The sequence below is a fragment of the Psammomys obesus genome, unplaced genomic scaffold, assembly GCF_907164565.1.
Source record: "Psammomys obesus unplaced genomic scaffold, mPsaObe1.curated_primary_1811, whole genome shotgun sequence".
NCBI classification, from domain to species: Eukaryota; Metazoa; Chordata; class Mammalia; order Rodentia; family Muridae; genus Psammomys; species Psammomys obesus.
The window spans coordinates 686,988-706,807 of NW_026596034.1; the positions used below are offsets into that span (position 1 = coordinate 686,988).

At 42.3% G+C, this 19,820-nt stretch overlaps 1 protein-coding gene across 1 annotated transcript in view; it reads left to right on the plus strand.

Annotated features, from left to right (window-relative positions):
• The first annotated feature begins 274 nt into the window (after positions 1-274).
• The window catches only part of Clgn (calmegin), a 29,499-nt gene continuing 9,953 nt past the window's right edge, over positions 275-19,820 (plus strand). Inside the window, exons 1-7 of the mRNA XM_055621289.1 lie at positions 275-357; positions 6,795-6,947; positions 8,328-8,404; positions 9,002-9,060; positions 11,314-11,455; positions 18,019-18,100; positions 19,309-19,501. Coding sequence (XP_055477264.1) covers positions 6,804-6,947; positions 8,328-8,404; positions 9,002-9,060; positions 11,314-11,455; positions 18,019-18,100; positions 19,309-19,501 — 697 coding nt within the window. The 5' untranslated portion in view covers positions 275-357; positions 6,795-6,803. The remainder of the gene's footprint in view (positions 358-6,794; positions 6,948-8,327; positions 8,405-9,001; positions 9,061-11,313; positions 11,456-18,018; positions 18,101-19,308; positions 19,502-19,820) is intronic.

Here is a 19,820-nt window from a genome sequence, read left to right on the forward strand (position 1 = left end):
GAGAACTAAACTAAATTAGATCACTCTCCATCCATCCTCCTTCCGGGAGCAAATTAAAGCGCGACACGAAGAACGGAGCAGTAGTCTGCAAAGCGGGCAGCTGGAGCTGCAGAGAGCTACTGACGTTGGGATTCCCCCAAGGCTGCCGCGAGGCCGCTGGGTCCCGAGCGGCGGTTGAGCCGGCGGCTCGCGCACCGGGCCACCTCGGCATCCTCCCGCGCGGCCGCTCGCGCACGCGCAGTTAGCAGTCGCTGCTGGGCGGCTGCCGGCCGGATCGGTCTGGGGAGACGCCGGGGACCGAGTAGCGGCCAGTCGGACACCTGAGCAGCCGCTGCTGGACACAAGCCCGCAGGACAGGTGTGTGGACCGCGGGCCGTCGGCCTGCGGCTTGTTCTCTGGGGCTGGGGTGAGGGATCGGATCCGGATGCCCCGCAGCACTCTATTCTGAGACTAGAAGGCTCAGCTGGGTGCGGCCAGGTGAAGCTGTAGGTTGAGTTCAAGGCTGGACGTGCAACAAGCTAGGCGCTTGGGTGGGCTCTGCCAGCCTCGGGTGGAGATCAGCCCTGGGTGGAGGGACAGACGCCACCCCGAGTCCCGAGGGTCCGCCACCTGCTTCGCTGACGCTGGGGAGGGCCCGGCGCCCTGTGCAGCCGGACGCCCCTCGAGGCCGTTATCTCAGCGGTTGCCACTGCTGAGGTTGCCATTGTGGCCCCGTTCCACGGAGCCCCTGCCCACGCTCCCAGAGGAGTTCTTCGCTCCTTTCTAGAAAACACAAAAACCAGCGTGGGCTCCTCAAATGCAGCCCACGGAGCCAAAAGGATCCCCAACCCCACCCCCACACTTGGTGAAGGTGGCCAGAGAATCCTAGCCACTCCCTAGACACTTGGGTGGAGCCTAGTGGGCGCCACTGGGGAGTGAACCCGAGTGTGTTGAATCCATCGAAAGCTTAATGACTAGGGACTCATTATCTAGAGCCTGTTTACTATCAATCAGATACTTGACATCTGTCCCACCCAGAAGGAAGAGGCCCTGAAGGAGTTTGGGGTTAAAAAGCAAACAGCTAGGAAGTTGGGAGCTGGAGACAGAAAGAAGGTATAAAGAGAAATAAACAAATTGGGCAAAACAATGCGGCCAATGGGAAGACATCTCTGAAGATTGATTTATGTTGAAACTTTTGGATGTATAAAATAGCAAATCATGGGATGGGGTGTTTTGCTTTGTTTGCTTGCCCTGAAATTTTTACATCTCTCTAGGTAGCCCTCTTTTGGTAATTGTAATCTTGACCACCTTCTAGTGCACAGTCTGTTGGCTTGGTCTGTCTTTTTTTGTTTTGTTTTGTCCTATTTTTCTAGTTGGTTGGTTTGTTGTGTGTCTGTGCGTATGAAGGTACTGATGGGTACTGTAAATTAGCTTCAGGGCTCATTTTGATGCCTAATAAATTTTTATTCTTGTGTAATCAGAAACAGGAACCGCCAGCTTTGATAGGATTTCAGCTCTTGTCACTCAGCCCCCTCACTTCATGGGTGACAAGAGGCCCAGAGCAGTGGACTAGTTCAGTTGTCCTTTGAACAACAGTGCTAGTCACTTAGTGACAGGGTATCAGGGCAGGCAGCTTCTGAATACTGTTAGTCTGTAGTTGAGCTGCCGAAGCCTCATGAAAGAATCACAGGGATTTTTCAGACAACAATCCAGAGGTGTGCCAGTGATGTCCACTACTTCACTCAGGCAAAACGAACAACAACAACAAAATGAGTCACAAGAGGATCTGTTTAAAGAGTGTGAGTGTGTTACAAAGGAAAGTGCTGGGGCTGGAGAGGTTAAGGGCGCACACTGCTCTTGCAGAGGACCTGAGTTCAGTTCCCAGAACCCACATCAGATACTCACCGTAACTTCAGTTCCAGGATATCTGATGCCCTTTTCCGGCCTCTTTTGGCAGTCACACATATAAACACATACATACATACATACATACATACATACATACACATCTATATGGTGAATACACAGAATGACAGGATGAGTCTTGGAAGAAGCAATATATGGCAAGATCTACTGAACATTTTTTAAAGTAGGGTTTGATTTATGAGTTTTTAGAATTCTTAAATTTAGGATTAAATTTAAGAACTTAAGGCATTTTTAGAAAACACTAGGCTTGAAAGAAGGCAGGGTTTGGTTATAAAGGTTAGCCAGAGTAGAAATGACCCTGAGTGACAAGTTAGTAATATGGGTCGGCAAGGCCAGGTCCCTAATGAAGGCTGAGAGGTAAAAATTGTGCCCTCCTAATGAATTCAGCTGCCAGACACCGCAGGGGCCCAGTAAGACTATACTGTCAAGTTTTGCTTTTGTTTGGTTGGTCGGTTTTGGTTTTTTGTTTTGTTTTTTGGTGGTGAAGCCAGGGCTTTGTGCTAGGCAAGAGCTTTGGCCATGCACTAGTGCCCAGCCCAAGTGTGTGCATTTAGAGGCAGTTTGGTTGACTAGGTGATAGTAATGGAAAGGGGACCTAAAGACATAGACAAGCATATTTACAATTTTTAAAATTACATTTATTAAACCAGGTGTGGTGGCATATGCCACTAATCCCAAAGCTTGGGAGACAGGGCAAAGGGAGGTGGATCTCTGTGAATTCGAGGCCAGCCTGGTCTACGTAGTGAGTTCACAGAGAGAGCTACACAGAGAGAGCCTTTATTTATTTGTTTATTTGTTTGTTTGTTTGTGGGTAGGGTGGTCAAACACTGGAGCATGCATGTGGGAGTCAGAGGACAGCTTTTGGGAATTGGTTCTTGTTCTCTACCATGTGGGTCCTGGGGATTAAACTTAACTACAAGTGCTCACTTGATGACCACAATAAGCATACCACAATTCAGAGTTCACATTAATTCCTCACAACTAAAAAGTGACCTCTGAACTTTGAATAAGGTTCAGGAATCCTTCAACAGCTTTCATAGGAAGAAGCAAACATTGAATATAGTGAATGAAAAAAAAATAAAAAGGAAAGAAAAGAACATGACTGATCCTAGGTAGGAGATTACTGTAAATAAAAAGGAGAGCATAGCCAGAAGCCCATGACCCTGATCCAATGGGGGCGGGGGGGAGAATCAGACAAAGGAGTGGGTGAACAAGAAGTCTAGATGATATAAGGAAAAGCCTATGGGTAAAGGGCAGCCCAGCCCCTGGGCTGGAGAGTTCAGGGCAAACAGTGGGGTATACCAAACTGGGGGATGCTGGGAAAACCTGGATGCCAGGTCTTCTTTGATATGTTAAATAAGCCATTTGTCCTGAGTTTGAAACTCAGCTAGTGTGGTGGTGTGCACTTGTCATCCCAGTGCTGGGGTGGCAGAGGCAGGTGCAAGATCCCTGGGTACAGGCATTCTGGGAACTACTGTTCAGGCCCCTCAGAAATTAAAGGCAGAATTGTCATATGATAATGTGTTTCATATGAATAGGTATACACCTCCTTTGTTAATTCCCTTGTTGCTGGGACATAAATTCTGGATAGAAGCAACTTAGGAGAGAAGGGTTTATTCTGGCTTGCAGTCTGAGGGGCCACAGCCCATTGTGGCTGGGAGCATGGCAGCTGCTCATATTGTGTTTGCAGTTAGGAAGCGGAGAGGGAGAGATGGATACTGGTGCTCAGCTCACTTTCTTGTCTTCCTTCAGTTCAGGGCCTCAGCCCACGGCATGGTGCCGTCTAGAACCATTAAGAATGAGTCTTCATACTTCGACTAACACAATCTAGAAACCCCTGCCCACAAGTTTTTCTCTAGGTGATTCAAGATTCTGTCAAGTTGACAATATTAACTATCCAGGAACTTAAACTGAAAATTCATTTTGAAAGAGAAAACATGGTTCCAAAGTGATATTGATGTTCTTTTAATTTTTTTACATTTAGTGTGTGTGTGTGTGTGTGCTGTGTCTGTGTCTGTGTCTGTGTGTGTGAACAGCTGTGACAGTCTATTCTCCCCTTTCACCTAAGCCTTCAATTTTGGCACCATGTGTCTTTCTTGAGCCATTTTGCTGCCTTGACATTCTTTGCTACTGCTCCTATATTATGCCATTTACTTGCTGGAAGGCTTATCTTTGAGAAGAGTCTTGTTATATATGGCTAGCCTTGAACTCCTGGCAATCCTGCTTCAAGTCCCTATATGGTGGAATTACAGGTATGTGCTATGTGCCTGGCTTTTTAAAATATTTTTACCTTTTTGTTGTTGTTGTTGTTCTTTCTTTAATTTCAGTTTATTTACACCCTTTACATCCCAAGGGTGCCCCCCATCTCCTCCTAGTCCCGTTCTTTCCTTTCCCAGAAAAGAGGATCTCTCCCCTTCCACCAGATCAGCCCTCTCCAGCACATCAAGTTACGTCAGGACTGAGCGTATCTTCATCTCCTGAGGCCAGACAAGGCAGCCCTGCCAGGGGGAAGTGATCCAAAAGGAGGCAATAGAGTCCATGTTAGAAACAGCCCCCCTCCCACTCCACTCACCAGGTGCCCCATATGAAGACCAAGCAGTCTATTAACCACATACGTGCAGGGGGCCTAAGTCCAGACCATGCGTGCTCCTTAGCTGATGTCTCAGTCTCTGTAACACCTTGTCTCTGTTGGTCTTCTTGTGAGGTTCCTGTCCTCTCCAGGTCCTTCCATCTTTCTCCCAGTATATCCACAGAACCCCCAGAGCACCAGCCCCCTGCTTTTTGGTACTAGAGATTAAACTTAGTACCTCATGCAGGCAAATGCTCTGCAATAAGCTCTCTCCTTTACTGAAGGGCCAGTAATAATAGCACATCAAGTAAAATACTGTGATGTGTGTTTATGTAAATCGTGAATGGTTCTTAGACTTTTAGGACAAATGAAGCTTTTAGGGCTAAGCTTTGCCATTTGCAAATGTTAGCTTCTGCTCCAAAAAGTGGATAATTGAGAAAACAGGCTGACTTTCTTATTACCAAGTCCAAGCGATTGTCTTTCTCCCAGAAGCAAACTCTCGTGTGTCGTGTGTGTCGTGTGTGTGTGTGTGTGTGTATGTGTGTGTGTGTGTGTGTGTGTGTATCTGTCTGTCTATCTGTCCATAAAGATGGCAGTACCTGAGTATAGAAAGCTCCTATTAAGGTATATTTCTGTTTAGTGGTTTTGAAAATGTGTATTTTCAAAGTAAACCTTAGGGTGGGAGCCAGCAACCTTTAAAAGAAATCAAGGTCGTCTGGCCAAACATTCATCTAAAGTCTCGATCTCCTGAAAAAGAGTTGTATCTGTTGAAGTAGTTAGGCAGAACAATGCTTTTTGTGATCTGTTCTATAAACTGCTTTAGTAACATATAATTTGTGTACTGTCAAGTTCAAGTACTTAGTATGTGTGATTATATTCATAGACTTGGGTAACCACTACCAAATTCCAACATTGGACATTTCATCACCCTAAAACCATAAGCCCACGAACCCTCCCCCTGAGCTCTTGTGTAGCTGGCCTCTCATCTATTCTCCAGCTTGATAGGTTTTCTTGTTTCTTTAAAATGAAATGGTACAACATTTGTGATTGTTCATAACTAGCTTTTCCTTTTCTGTTGATGGATGCATACACAGTATGAGGGCTTCAACTCTTGTCTATACGATACATGAGTTGCTGGGCATTTGCATTGGTCCACATTTGGGTTGGTAGAAGAAATGTTTCTCATGGCTTGTATCTAAGTATTTGTTGAAGACATAGGTTTTGTTTTATTTTGGTTATTTTCTTGAGTGGAATCTCTTGGGCATTTTGAAACCTGCCACTTTTTCCCACTGCTGTTGATATGGTAAATTGCCATATCAACAATGTGTGAGCGTTCCAGTTTCTCCAGTCTCTGTGGTTTTCTGTTGTCATTTTTGATAATATCAATTCTGCTGATTGTTGTGCCGTCTCTATCTCTGTCAGTCCCATCTTTCTTATGTAGACCCAATTAGTCTATAGCATCTGCGTTCTGAAAAGTCTTAAGAATTCTAAGAATCTGCTTTAAAATTTTCCTCAAGTTGATGTTAGCTTTGGGGAAAGAGTAGCATACATGATGAGGAGGAGAAGGAAGAGGAGGAGGATGTGTTATTGTATGAGTGTGTTTGAATCAATGACATGGAATTGTTTCTGTGCCCAACAGTACTCGTTTGAAGTCTGCTGGCACCAAGGGAGACATTTTGAATTGGAATATGGTAATACGAGTAGGTGAAGACATAATGACATAAGCCAAGCACTTCTGCTAAGAAGACAACATGTTGAGTTTGGCATTTAATCCTCCTGAATACTGCAGTTAAGCACTGTTTGAAGAGACATATTGCCAGCAACTAGGTGATGGCCATGGCAGCAATGAGCTCAAGGGATCATGGTACTCAAGACAGTGTGGGGTTTGATTTTAACAAAGCACTATTTTGTTAAATGTAGGATAAAAAAAAATCCCTTAGTTTTTGGTGTTTAGATGTAATTTGACTCTGGCTTTACAATTATAAAATGTCTAAGTTTGTATGTACTTAAGATACATTATGTGAAATAATATAAGTAAAAATTTAGAGATTATGGTATCTTCTTTCTTTTCAAGAAATCAGCATGTTATTTGCATCTCACAGACACTCTTGCCAACATCTTTATATTTTTATGCACTAATTTTTTGATTTTGGAAGACTTAGAAAGTTAGAAGTTGGTGTTTTACTTGTTCAAGGTTTATTTTAAATAATGTTGTTAGTGATTAAAGCATCCTAAAATAAAGGAGAAATTATTTTTTCCTATGGTTCTTTCCACAAGGCATCCTTGCCTGAGTTTTCACTGACTGCCTTTAAATTCACAGATAGTCAGTATGCGTTTCCAAGGTGTTGGACTATGCTTGGGTCTTCTGTTCATCACGGTCAGTGCAGACTTTATGGATGATGGCGTTGAGGTGGAAGACTTTAGTGAAAATTCAGAAGAGAGTACTATTAAAGAAGATGAACCTTCCTCAGGGGTAAGATGGTTGAGAAGTGAGTTAAAAGCAATTCTTTCCAGGGTCATAGGAGTGACCCAGCCCTCAAGATGCATTTCCTTCCCTTCTCTGGCTTTACAATTATAAAATGTCCAACTTTGTATGGCTTAAGCTACATTACATGAAATACTGTATTCTCTTCTCAGTGGAGAGGAAAATGTGGCCCTTTCCAACTGTGTTCCTTAGAGTGCCTATATACAGCAAAAATTTGTGTTTGACACCCAGTCCACATGTGCTCAACAAGGACATGGGAAGTTTTTGCTACCAAAACAGGAGTTCACTGGTTAAAGAGTACCAAGTTCTGTAGAAAAGACAAAGGCCTTTTGTTAGCTCTAATACCAGACTTTTCCATACAAATGGAAGGTACCATAATTTGTGGTTCTTCAAGAAGCAAAGGAAATGGCTTTTGCTTATTTCTCTGTGGGTAGAAAATGTGCACAGGGAGGATAGACTTGGAAGGAAAAGGGTGACAAAGTGGGCAAAGTGGGCTGAGCCAGGACTCTGTGGTCTATGCTGTTGGGGTGGATGTTCTGAGGAGGTGGCTGATGAGAAACTGTGGAACTTTACAGAAATTTTGGTATATCTATTTTGACCATCCCCTGGAGCAGTTTTTACCCTTCCTAATGCTGCAGCCCTTTAATGCAGTTCTTCATGTTGTGGTAACCTCAACCCTAAAATTTTGTTGCTGATTCATAACTGTAATTTTGCTATTGTTATGAGTTATTATGTAAATATCTGTGGTTTCCAGTTCTCTTAGGTGATCCCTGTAAAAGGGTCATTCAACCCCTCCCACCCCTGCAAAGGGGTCATGACCCACAAGTTGAGAACCACTGCTCTAGAGCAGTGAGTATATTCACATCTAATACTGTGTTGACTAGAAATCATTCATCCTGTTGTGCCAGCCTCTGCTTAAAGGGTACAGAGAATTAATAGGAAGTTCTCACAGATTCCTTTGCTTCAGCTCCTCTTTATTGGGTTTTTAATAAACAAATATAAATGTTATTATCTGTGTTGCAATGAATATTGTGCTTTCCCTGTTAAATTTCAGTCTCTGCAAAGGTATTTCTTTTGAAACTATTTTTTACAAAGCAATGCTTAAATACCAACAGCACCCTACTATAGGGGACTTTGGAAGTTCATACTTTAAAAAATCGACAAGACTGTTCACCACGGACATCAGTTGAACAAAATAACAGGTTTTGTTATGACATTACTGAGACATGATAAAACCTGCGACCAGAGTCCATGCCTCCCATGGTTCTGTTGCCCACATGTACTGCATACTAGTTTCTGAGCCAGCAGAATGACTTAGATATTTGCAAAAATAAATAACTTCAGCTTTAAAAAAAATCTCTTTTCCAGACAATTAAATATAAGACACCTCGACCTATAGGAGAAGTATATTTTACAGAAACATTTGACAGTGGAAATCTGGCCGGGTGAGTATTCCTACATGGTCTTCAATGTGTTAGGTTTTCTGAAGCTATTGGTCTAGGAGAATTAGCTGTCCTGTGACTTTAGGGGGTAATTTAAAGCTATATATTTCTACAAAGAGACAAATTCAGGATGCAAAAATAAATAAATAAATAACACAGCATTCCCTTGCTCTCTCGGGAATATATTAACAGCGGAGGGTCACAAGACACTTATGCCGCTCTGTTGCAGCCATAGTGCTGTTACGCACATCTGCGATGGTCACACCTACTGATTTCTGTGCTCCAGACCTTCTGCCTGGTAGCTAGAGGCGTACTCCATGCCTATTTCCCACTGAGAAACTGAGGTCTGGTGGGCATGTTTACTCCCCCACAGATGCCAGCTAATCCGAGCTGATTGAACTCCGGCCTCCTGGCATAGCATGAAGGCTAGATGAACTGATTCACTACTTAGCACTAATTGATTGTGAATGAAAACTGATTGTGTTGGATAACACAGTCAGCTATGTGTTATCCAACACAATCAGTAGTTTTACACGCATTTATCTATAAATTGCAAATCTTACTTTAATGGCAAATATCTGTCTTCACCTTTGTTTACAGGTGGGTCTTATCAAAAGCAAAGAAGGATGATATGGATTCAGAAATTTCTATATATGATGGTAAAATACTTATTTAACTCTTAGATAACCACCACCCATGTTCACTAGCCTTTGAGATTATATTTTTGTTAAATTATGTTGGCCGCTCTGCCTCCACAGTTCATCCTCTCCCTCTTCAGTGTTTCAGGGATTGCCTGCTTGAGGCACTTGTCTGACTCTTAGGTCACGGTTGGGCTTAGTGAGCTCGCTTGCACTGTGCTGTTCATCTCAGAGCAGAGATGTATTAATGAGCACTGTAAGACTGTGGCCACCACTGCAGCCCACAGCTTCAGGCCCTGCCCATTAGCCACAGGTCCCCTAATGCTTCAGGCTTAGCTGTGGAAGAGTCTTTCAGGGTCAGACTTTGTTTGCTAGAAGGACCACTTCAGAGAAGGACAGAAGAATGTCCTCCTTCTGGTTTAAATGTAGCCTCCTGAGCTGTCATGTATCCAAAAGGAAAGTTGCCCTTTACCACCAGAAAGGGAATTCATTCACTGTCTAGGAGATCCTCACACCCAGAAGCACTTGGCCTAGAACTCAGGCTCTGCAGGATACATCAGAGCATGTGCTATGCTTCAGTTGTCAATTTCCTGCTCATAGTCTCTCTAACCATATAAGGACCATGACCGCCTGCCTTCCTCTATATTTCCCAGCAAATCCCTATTGCCTCCACTTGTGTGTGCACTCCAAAGAAACCATGCACAGATCAATTTAAAGCCACCTAGAGAATTCTTCCCCTCAAAGAAACAATGAGGCCAAGGAACATGCTGCCTAAAATAATCTAAATAAATACAGCATCACTTACTATAAAGCAGATAGCAGATGCTTTAAGCATCTGTGATTAAGCCCTTCATGCTCTTTAAGAAAAGCCAAGTAAAATGTTCATTCTAGAAAAACAATATGATACAAGCTGGAGGGATGCTGGAGGGAAGCCTGCAACATTTATTTTATCTTTAAGATGGGCCTTGCTATGTAGCCTAGGCTGCCTTCAAACATGCAATCCTCTTGCCTCAGGCATCTGAGTGGTGGTGTGATTACAAGCATGTAGAAGTACTTTTTAAATCCTAATGTATACAGAACAACAAACTAAAATTCAACCTGCTTTGATCATAAGACTTGTGGTTGTTTCATTGTTTTTTGTTTGTTTGTTTGTTTGTTTGTTGAGGGGAAAAAAGGCAGTCTAGAAGCATTAGTGATTTAAATGTGCCCATAAAAGTAATTTCAAGTTGAAACATTACAGCAAAATAACCATCTTTTTGCTGAATTGACTTTGGTTGGAACAGAGAGACATATAATTTTTAAAACTGTAATCTTTTATACAAATTAACATTGTTTTCTATCTAAGAAGAGTTAAGAAGTGATGTCCAACACAAAATTTTGGGGCTACAATCCGTCCACCTGGCTAACAGCCTGTGTAACCCATGGTCTGAGCATTCAGATCTGAAAGCTGATATCCCAGCCCGGAGCCCCAGCTCGGCTTTGGGGCTTGCTGGCTTAGGGCTTCTCTGGGCATTGCTGCTTTTCTGGCCTGGAACCCTCCCAGCTAGGTGACTTAACCAGGAAAGGGTTTGTGTGATGAGAGAGTTTTCAAATGCAGCTTAAGTACTTGCAGGGACTGCTGTCTGAACGCACGAAGAGCGCTGTACGTTTCCTAGCGCACTAAGTCAGCCCTGGACAGACTGCCCACTCTATGTTAAGGGTGTGCTTTGTCCCATCTGCACTTTTAAGCATCTCCCTTTATTTCATTTTATTCATTTTTATTAAGTATTTGAACAAGGCAAGCTTTGCTCTTAACAGAGTCCTCAGAGGTGAGAACACACAGAAGTGCAGAAGGCAGGATTCACAGGCCTCACCAGGCAAACCAGATTTTATTACTTGTTTGTTAAAAGTGGGTCAAGAAAACCTGATTGCATCCAATTAAGAACTATACCTGCCATGTCATTTATTAGTTTTCTGAGTTTTAGCTAAGAAAATGAAACCAGTTTCTGACAATAAGAAAAAGAAAAAAGGGGGGGGGAGAAAAGGAGAAGAGAGGAGAGAAAGAGAAAGGACGGGGAGGAGGAGGAGAAAAGAGAAAAAGGGGAAAATGAGGATGGGGAGGAAGGAGAAGATGGGAAAATCCAAATTCCAACTATTATTTTCTGATGTGTTTTGTGGCTTTATTTTTTTTTCCATAATCAGTTTTTATGGGGAAAGATCACTGCTAACAACTGCTGAGAGGTGAATTTTTGTGTGTCTTCTATTGCAGCTCATTTCCTTTTCTTTCTCTTTTAGGAAGATGGGAAATAGAAGAGCTGAAGGAAAACCAGGTTCCTGGTGACAGAGGACTGGTTCTGAAGTCTAAAGCCAAGCACCACGCAATATCTGCTGTCCTCGCAAAGCCCTTTATTTTTGCCGATAAATCTTTGATAGTTCAGTAAGTTCCAATTTTTTCATTTGTGTTAGGCTAGTACATGTTGGCATCTGCATGTTATGTTTTGGTCTGTGCACACAAAAAAAGTTCCCACATTTCCCTTCCCAGGTTCATGTACAAATGTATGTTTACATAACCACACCCTAGGCTGTGGGAGCAAACAGGTTAGTGATAAACTCACACATATCCTGTATGCACAATTCTAAGTCACCACTTTAATCTTAGTTTTTCTAGTTCCACGCTGTTAGGATAGTAACCTCAGGATATTCAGGAAAGAGCCATAAGCATGACCAGTGACTCCACTCAGAGGCAGCAGATTGGTTTCAACAGGAAAATGTGTGTGCAGGTTGGTGTCTTCAAGCATGGAGCTCTTTTTAAAGCCGCATGCTATCTAAAGACTGTCCCTACCCGCGGGGTTCAACAGGTTCCTAAAGAGGAGGGGTGGAAAGAATGGGGGGAGGACAAGAGACACAGGAATGAAGGCCAAGTCTGTTTGTCTGATCAAAGCCTCATTTATTAGAAATTTTTACCCAGCTTACATAGGGAGAAGGCAGGAAAGGGGGAAGGCTAAATTACTGCTGCAGGAGATAGGAAGATTGCTTTCATGGGTTAAATATTGCACCTGCAAGATACCATAAGGATGTTTTCTTAAGCTATCTCACGGATGCTCTAAAACTAACAGACAGATGTCCTCACAAATCTATCACCCATGATTTAGGTAACTCTTTCACTAAATAGCTTTAGGTCTCCACTAAATGACCTTTGCTCACTATTTGGCTTTGGCTTCAGTAAATAGCTTTGGCTCCCAGCATGAGACCTTCTCTGTCCCCTGCACTGACATCAACCACATGGTCTGCTTGTGGACTGCCCCCAGGTCAGGTAGAAACTCCCAACCTTCTCTCGCCTGTAGGGCTGTGAAGCCAAAACAAACCTCTGACACCCTCCACACACACACACTCAGATCACAGAAGTGAGTCACTGTTGCATGCAGGCGACATTCTGTCTGGCACTGTCCCAGGTTACTGTGTCCTACAGAAGAAGCAGTGGTACCTGGCAGGCCTCCAGACTCTCCAGTTCTCCTTCCTGGGATTAGAGGTCCCATTTCTGCTTAGCCTATATTTCAGTGGCTATTCAATACCAAGTAAAATCAAGGAAGGTTTGCCCATTATCTGAACAAATTAAAATAGCAGTGGCTACACTGGTATTATTTATTATTAATGAATTTTGTTTTCCTTGATAATTTTTTTCTTTTTCCTTTTTCCCCCTCTCTGTGGTGTGTGTGTGTGTGTAGGCCCGAGGTTGATGCTGGGAATCATCCTCGATGCTCTCCCACTTTATTCACAGATGGAGTCTCTCCATCTACAGCATGGCTGGTCTGTAGCCAGCTTGCTCTGTGACTCCCCTGCCTCTGCCTTCTGAGGCTGGAATTTCAAGCTGGCCACCATGTTCACCCAGCATTTCACATGGGTTCTGAGGACCTGAACTCTGATCCTAGTGGTTGGATGCCAAGCACCTTCACTATTGAGCCATCTCCCCAGCCCTTCCTAGAGAACTGTGAAGTAGTCTTACTGTTTCCTAAAGTTAGATGCATGTAACATCACTTTCTGAATGCACCAGTCATTTGAAAGGGGCTGTAAAGGAAACCAATACAAAATTCAAGTTCTCAGGAAGAAGATAAATGCAGTGTTTTCAGTGTGAGTCACTAAGAAAATGGTATCTTTGAACTGATTGGCCTGCTCTTTGATCACCTCCCCGAGGGGGGAACAGCCTTAACTGGCCACAGAGGAAGACAATGCAGCCACTCCTGAAGAGACCTGATAGACTAGGATCAGAAAGAAGGAGTGGAGGACCTCAGTGGACTTGGGGAGGGGCATGCGTGGAGAAGGGGGAGGCAGGGTGGAATTGGGAGGGGAGAAGAGAGGGAGCTACGGGGGGGGGGGGAGGATTCAAAGTGAATAAAGTATAATTAATAAAAATTAAAATTAAAAAAAAATGTTTTGCCAAATAATAAGCAAATGAGAAAATATATCTAAAAATTTCTCAAACAACTGTGAAGTGGTTATTTTGAAAAAAATAAAAGAGGACCAAGAACTAAACGCAGTCAATGGGCTAAACTGAAAATATTTTATGTTAAATGCTATTAAAGGCACATAGTTTTCACTGAATTTATGGTGCCTTTTCCAGCGTGTGTGCATGTCAACGCATGTTGAGCACACCTAATCTGAAATCTGAATTGCTTTGAAATTTGGAACATTTTTCTAACCACTGTGATCGCTTCTTTATAGAACAATTTTGCACTACTTTTTTTGTTCAATATTTGTTTCAAATCTTATTTTCACACATGTACTGCCCATGTGGTGTTTGATCATTTAATATGTGTCACAGTCAGTGTTTGATGGAAATGGACATTTCTGTCTCTTTAAGCATTATCACACAGTTGTGATGAGAGCCTGTCTTCTGATTCTTTCTAGAACATAAGTCACTGTCATCACCTCCTGTTGCAGGGCAGAGTAGAACGTCTTTCTCCTTCTAGGTGTATTTCACTCCCTGGCCTTTGTTCTCTCTTTCCATCTTCTCCCTTTCAATTTTAAATCCCCAGCGACTCCTTTTCACTTCTATTATGTCAATATTTTACCTTCCAAAAAAGAGTAAGAGCGTGTGGTATATGTCCTGGGGTTTTTTTTGCTGGAATTATTTTACTTAGCATGATGTTCCATGGTTCCAGCTGTGCTGTTGTGAATAAAAGTTTGTTTAATCCTTTTACATGTCAGAACAGTATCCCACTGGGCATATGGACCACCTCCTCCTTAGCCACGTATCAGTGGTCACCTCAGCTAATTACACATCATGGCAGTTGAGAATGGCGCTGAGTAAATGTTGGGAGGGCAGGAATCTCAGGGCCTGGTTACACGTCCTGGGACTGTTTCAGTTCTGGGAGAGCTGATAAATGGCTCATGGTGCAGTTCTGGTTTTCATTTGGAATCTGGTGCCATTTCTCATAGTGGCTGTATTAATTTATAGTCCCACCATCAATATATAAGAATTACCCTTTTTGACATCATAAGCAGTTGTTTTGTTGTTGTTGGTGGTGGTGGTTTGTTTGAGGGTGGTTTTGGTTTTTATTTTCTGTTTTTCATTAAAGCCATTCCACCTGGGGTAGGGTTTTGGTTTACATTTTCCTGATTTCATGCTTGTGCACATTTTTTTTAATACATTTCTTGCTCATGTATGTATCTTCGTTTAAGAAATATATGTGTGGGTCTATTGCATTATTTTTCCTGAGAAAAGCTGTGCAGGATATCTGATATGCAACTCCAGTGAAAGGGTTGCTCAACCCTCAAAGAAGCCGCAACCCACAAGTTGAAAAGCACTGCTTTAGCGGGTCTGGGAGACATTCTTTGCTTGAAGAATGTCCTTTGCTTTTGAAGGACCTTGGTAGACTGAGGTGAGTGCTCAAGGTGGATGCCAGATGCTTTCAGGAATTGAGAACTGATTTGCCTCTGCTCCTTCTTTGGAGCCTTTGGTGGGCTCTGTGTAGGGCAGGCTCCCTGGTGTTTCCAGGATGAAAGTAAATGGGTAGGACTGCTCACCTGCTTTGTGGGACCACAGTAGGCAAGTCCTTAGATGGAGCTGTTCCTCAGGGGTCTGAGCAGAGTCTGGCCCTACATGAACTGCACAGCTTTAGGGTAATTCAGCGGTGTGGGTTTCCTAAGTTGATCTGGGTTTGTAAAGGCTGTTTGTGAGCCTCTTCTGTTGCAAACAGGTCAGTGCCCACAGCATTAGTTGGCATTGCCTCCTACTGGCCCATTCTCCACCTTGTTAAGGCCTTTTGGATTTAAAGTTGGTCTTGCAAAGCTTGAGAGATGGCACACTATGTGCATTAACCCTTCTTTATGGGTCTGTCCCAGATCTTCAATTTGCATCTCTGTTGTACCCCTAGTAGGTTTCACACTTTCCCTCAGAACTCCAATAAATCAGCAATTGTGGGGTTTTGGTTTGGTTTTGGTTTTTTGGTGTGTGTGTGTGTATGTGTATGTGTGTGTGTGTGTGTGTGTGTGTGTGTGTGTGTGTGTGTGTGTGGTGTTGTTGTTGTTATTTTTGAGGAGGGGGCTTTTTGTTGCTGTTGTTCAATTTCTTTCAGTTTTTCAAAACACCTAAATCTGATCTGATTTGAAATAGTTTGGTTGACCACGTAGTTCTAAAGTGTTTTGAATTTTGAAGCATTTCTGATTTCAGATTAGTTAGATTTCAGATTAGTTCTGATTTCAGGTTAGTGCATGGATCCCAGAGAAATACCCAGCCTGTGCATGCTGTGTACAGATGGTACAGATTTTGAAAGTTAAAGATGGTCTGGCCTAAGAAGAAAGGACATTAGCCCAGGCAAGATTTTAAGAAGTTCTACATATTAAAACATTTGTAGCTTTACTATTGTTTTCCTCGAGCATGCTTGACCATGTAAGTTGGTTTTCTCCTGTTAACTATTTCATAGAATGTTTTAGTAAACAATGCCCCAGAGAAATCAGGGTTAGTACAAATGCTGTGTATGCACCCTCAGTTTCCTGAGGCATGATGGTTAGCAGCAGTGTGCTTATTGATGAGAGACATTTGGCTCACCCTCCAGTCCATTGCCTATGACTTATACAAGCAAGTTAATGTTTGTAAGTTTGTGGGTTTGTTTCTCATGGTCCTGGGTGTTGAAACCAGAGCTTGCTGTGTGCTAGGCAAATGGTCTGCCTCTGATTTGCAGCTGTTTGTATTCTTTATTTTGAGACAAGGTCTCACCAAGTTGTCCAAGCTGGACTTAACTTCAGGAGCCTCCTGTCTCCATCTCTGAAGTATCTGGAATTACAGTGTTTGCAGACAGGCCCTGCAGAGTTGCTGTTCAGAAACAGAAAGTTTGTAGGATAAGAAAGGACAAAGTGACTGAGCTGAGTCTGGCCGGACAGCAAAGCAGTGTTTCTGTCAGTAGAGCTGTTTGTGAAGCTCTGCCTTCTATCACTTACACTTCCTGGAGGACCCTTGGTTCTTAGGTCACCTGGAATATAGTGATATCTTTTTTATTTAATTTTCCTGAAAATAACAACCTTTAAGCCACAGCAGGTGTCATTTCTTCTGTTTTGTTCTTCAAAGAAACTGTCAAGTTGTGTTTTAAGTAAAACTTATGGTTTAGGGGAAACAAATTTTCTTTTATTTTTAAACTGTTTTTTAAATTGTTTTTGCTAAAGTTCCATAACAGAAAGTGACTGTTTTGAGCTTTTATTTCTGCATTATCACAATCACTTTGAGTTCTTGAAGCGAGGACCAAGCCCCATATCATGGGTGAGCAAGCAGAATTCAAAGGCTGTTAGATGACTTTGCTCACACAGGCTGTTAGCAGGGCTGGTGGGAGAATCAAGAAGCAGTTTCTGTCTTTTTTCACTTGGGAGTCTGTGCTTAGAGCCCCTCCTATGGGTAGCTTGGGAAAGAGCACAGCACAGGCGGCATCTCTGTATGCTTGAAAGTTATATGTACACAATAACTCACAGCCCCCCCCCATTTCCTTTCTGATCCAAGTGTATATATCAGTTGGAAAGCTGGCATGTTGTATATTCATTAAATGATCTCTATTGCACATGGTTTCCAAAGTTTTTATCGTTTTGTTTCACTTCACTTAACAAAACGATTTCCTTTTCAGTTTTTTACTATTTTTCACTTTAGCAGCTACTTTAGGGATGTTTTCACTTGGGATTCATTAAGTCATCAGACACCTAACCCTTTGTTTTATCACCTTAGCAACACAACCTAAAAGACACACACACAAACTAAACAAAACAAAACAAAAAAAAACTAAAACAGAAAAAGAAAAAAAATTGCCTGAGACTTCTAGTAGGTTGTAAATCTATGAGAGACTTGAGTTTTTAGCCATCACACTAGACAGTGGAAGTTTTCCTTTTCATGGCTATTTTGAGGTGAACTCCAAGTTATTGAGCGAAACTCTGAGACCTCTTTGCTAGAGAAATTCAATAAATTAAAACTATTGTGAATGGTTTAGGTATAGCCAAATTAAAATAAAAATCAGTGCTGGGTTCTGAATCTCCAAAGTCATCATCAGTTTCTGGGAACCCTGTGGTAGCTAGGTTAATACAGGCATGGAGGCTGGCACTGGCTCAGTAGTAGAGTGTTTGCCTACCTTGTAGGAGACCCTGGATTCGATATCCAGCTCCTTCAAGAAGCAGAATGTAGAAGGAACTTACTACATCAGAATCTGAGGTTTCTTGTTGCAGTTTGAATTAAAATCTCTTTACCTTTACTTTAATATTTTTGCTGGGAAAATTATGTAAATAATAAGGTTGGTTTATCTCCAGTTGGTTGCAATTATTTTTAAATATTTTAAGATCATTACTTCACTTATAGCATTAGAGGAACATTTCTGCTCACTTTGTGTAAGTTGTGGCTATTTATATGGATGAACTTGGTAGTAATGACAAATAATTATGCTTAAGGAAATTGAGAGTAATTCATTATACTTTAACAAGCAATGAGTAACGTTACTTATCAGCAGTGTGGTTCTTTTTCCCTCCATTTAGATATGAAGTAAATTTTCAAGATGGTATTGATTGTGGAGGTGCATACATTAAACTGCTAGCAGACACTGATGATTTGATTCTGGTATGACATTTTAATATCTAAGAACACCTTATTAAAGTCAGTAAGTATTTTAAGAAGTGGTTGACAACAACTAACTAAATATTTCACTTTCGATTGAAAAAAGTAACTATATCTTTTTCCAACGTGAGTTTACATGGCCTTTACAGTTTGCCATCAAGATCCATACACGGCTGCATTGCATGATGAAGACATCAGTTCTGTGCTCTTTAGTAACATAAATAAGTGTGCTCTGTCTGTGGGTAGAAGTGACAGGTGCATAGAGATGCTCATGAGATATAAAATTGCAGTTTCTTGAAAGTTTGTTCAGAGAAGTCAAATGGCAGCACAAAGCCCACATTAAAAGCTGAGCTGTTTTGTGTTGCCAACACACAGAAAAGGCTAAAGTAGCTTTGTAGTTCGATAGGTTGGGGACATTTCCTACAGCATTCTGCAAAAGAAAAGGTCACAGTGTCAGCTCTGTCTCTAACAGAAGTAAGGATACATGACATTGTTGAGAGGGCTTTGCTGATGTGCATATCAGAAACTGCTTTCTGCACTTCTGGCTTTAGGATTAGGTAAGCGAGAGGCATAGGGTGCAGTGAAGCTCTTGTGTTAGGTCTTGTAGGTCTCAGGGTGGCAAAGACATAATTGGCTTGAATTCCTTTAAGTACCAGTGAATCCTCAGAGCCATTTTAAGGTAGGAACTTTTCATCTCCACACTTGAGATGTGACCTCATGGCATGCAGAGGGCTAGGAAGTTCATTCAACTGCATGAGCTTGGTCACGTGGCCAGGGCAGTATTGGAGCTGCAGGAGGCACAGACTCCACAAGGAAAGAAAGCTGGAATACCTCTCTGTGTCTGAGCACTTGTTTATCTAGAAGGGTCATTTCCTGATATCTTCCTGAATAATGGTAATAAATAATCATTTTAGTCTAAGGTCATAAATATGCCTAGTTTCCAGGAACTGCTAATACCTATTTGCATAAAGCATTTGAAGTTTTTGTCTGAGCTCTTCCCTGGACCTTCAGGAAGTAGCCTGTGCCTTTATAAAGTAACACATCACTTTGAAGCAAAAGTTTTCACTCTGCCGTCTCCTTTATGTCATTTGTGTTCTTTGATAAGTTGGCATTTAATAGAGTCTCTAAACTCCACACAGTGGACAGAACAGAGAAAGTCATACACTGCACTATTGCTCTGGACTAATCGGGGCCATCATCTCTCTTTGAAGGAAAACTTTTATGATAAAACATCCTATACCATCATGTTTGGACCAGATAAATGTGGAGAAGATTATAAACTTCATTTTATCTTCAGATACAAACATCCCAAAACTGGAGTCTTTGAAGAAAAGCATGCCAAACCTCCAGATGTGGATCTGAAAGAGTTCTTTACAGACAGGAAGACACACCTCTATACCCTTGGTACACCCTTAGTTGATTCATTCAAGAGTACTCTCATTCCCATGGAGATGCTGACTTTGTGCTTTCAGGAGAAAGCACAAAGTCTTTGTCTTTGTCTTTGGGAGAAGATAAGTTGTGTCCAGTGGGACGGTGGAGGAGGGGTCAGAAGAGGAGATTACTGAATGGAAGCCACTTAGTGATGCGGCTTTCCTGACATGGAGCCCTACCCTAGGTGGGGTTGATGTAGGAAAGTGTTCATTTGTAGGAAAATCGGTGTCTTAGGGCATGTACACCAGGTCAGGTGCTCTCCAGTGGTTCTGAAACAGTTGAGTTCTTTGCA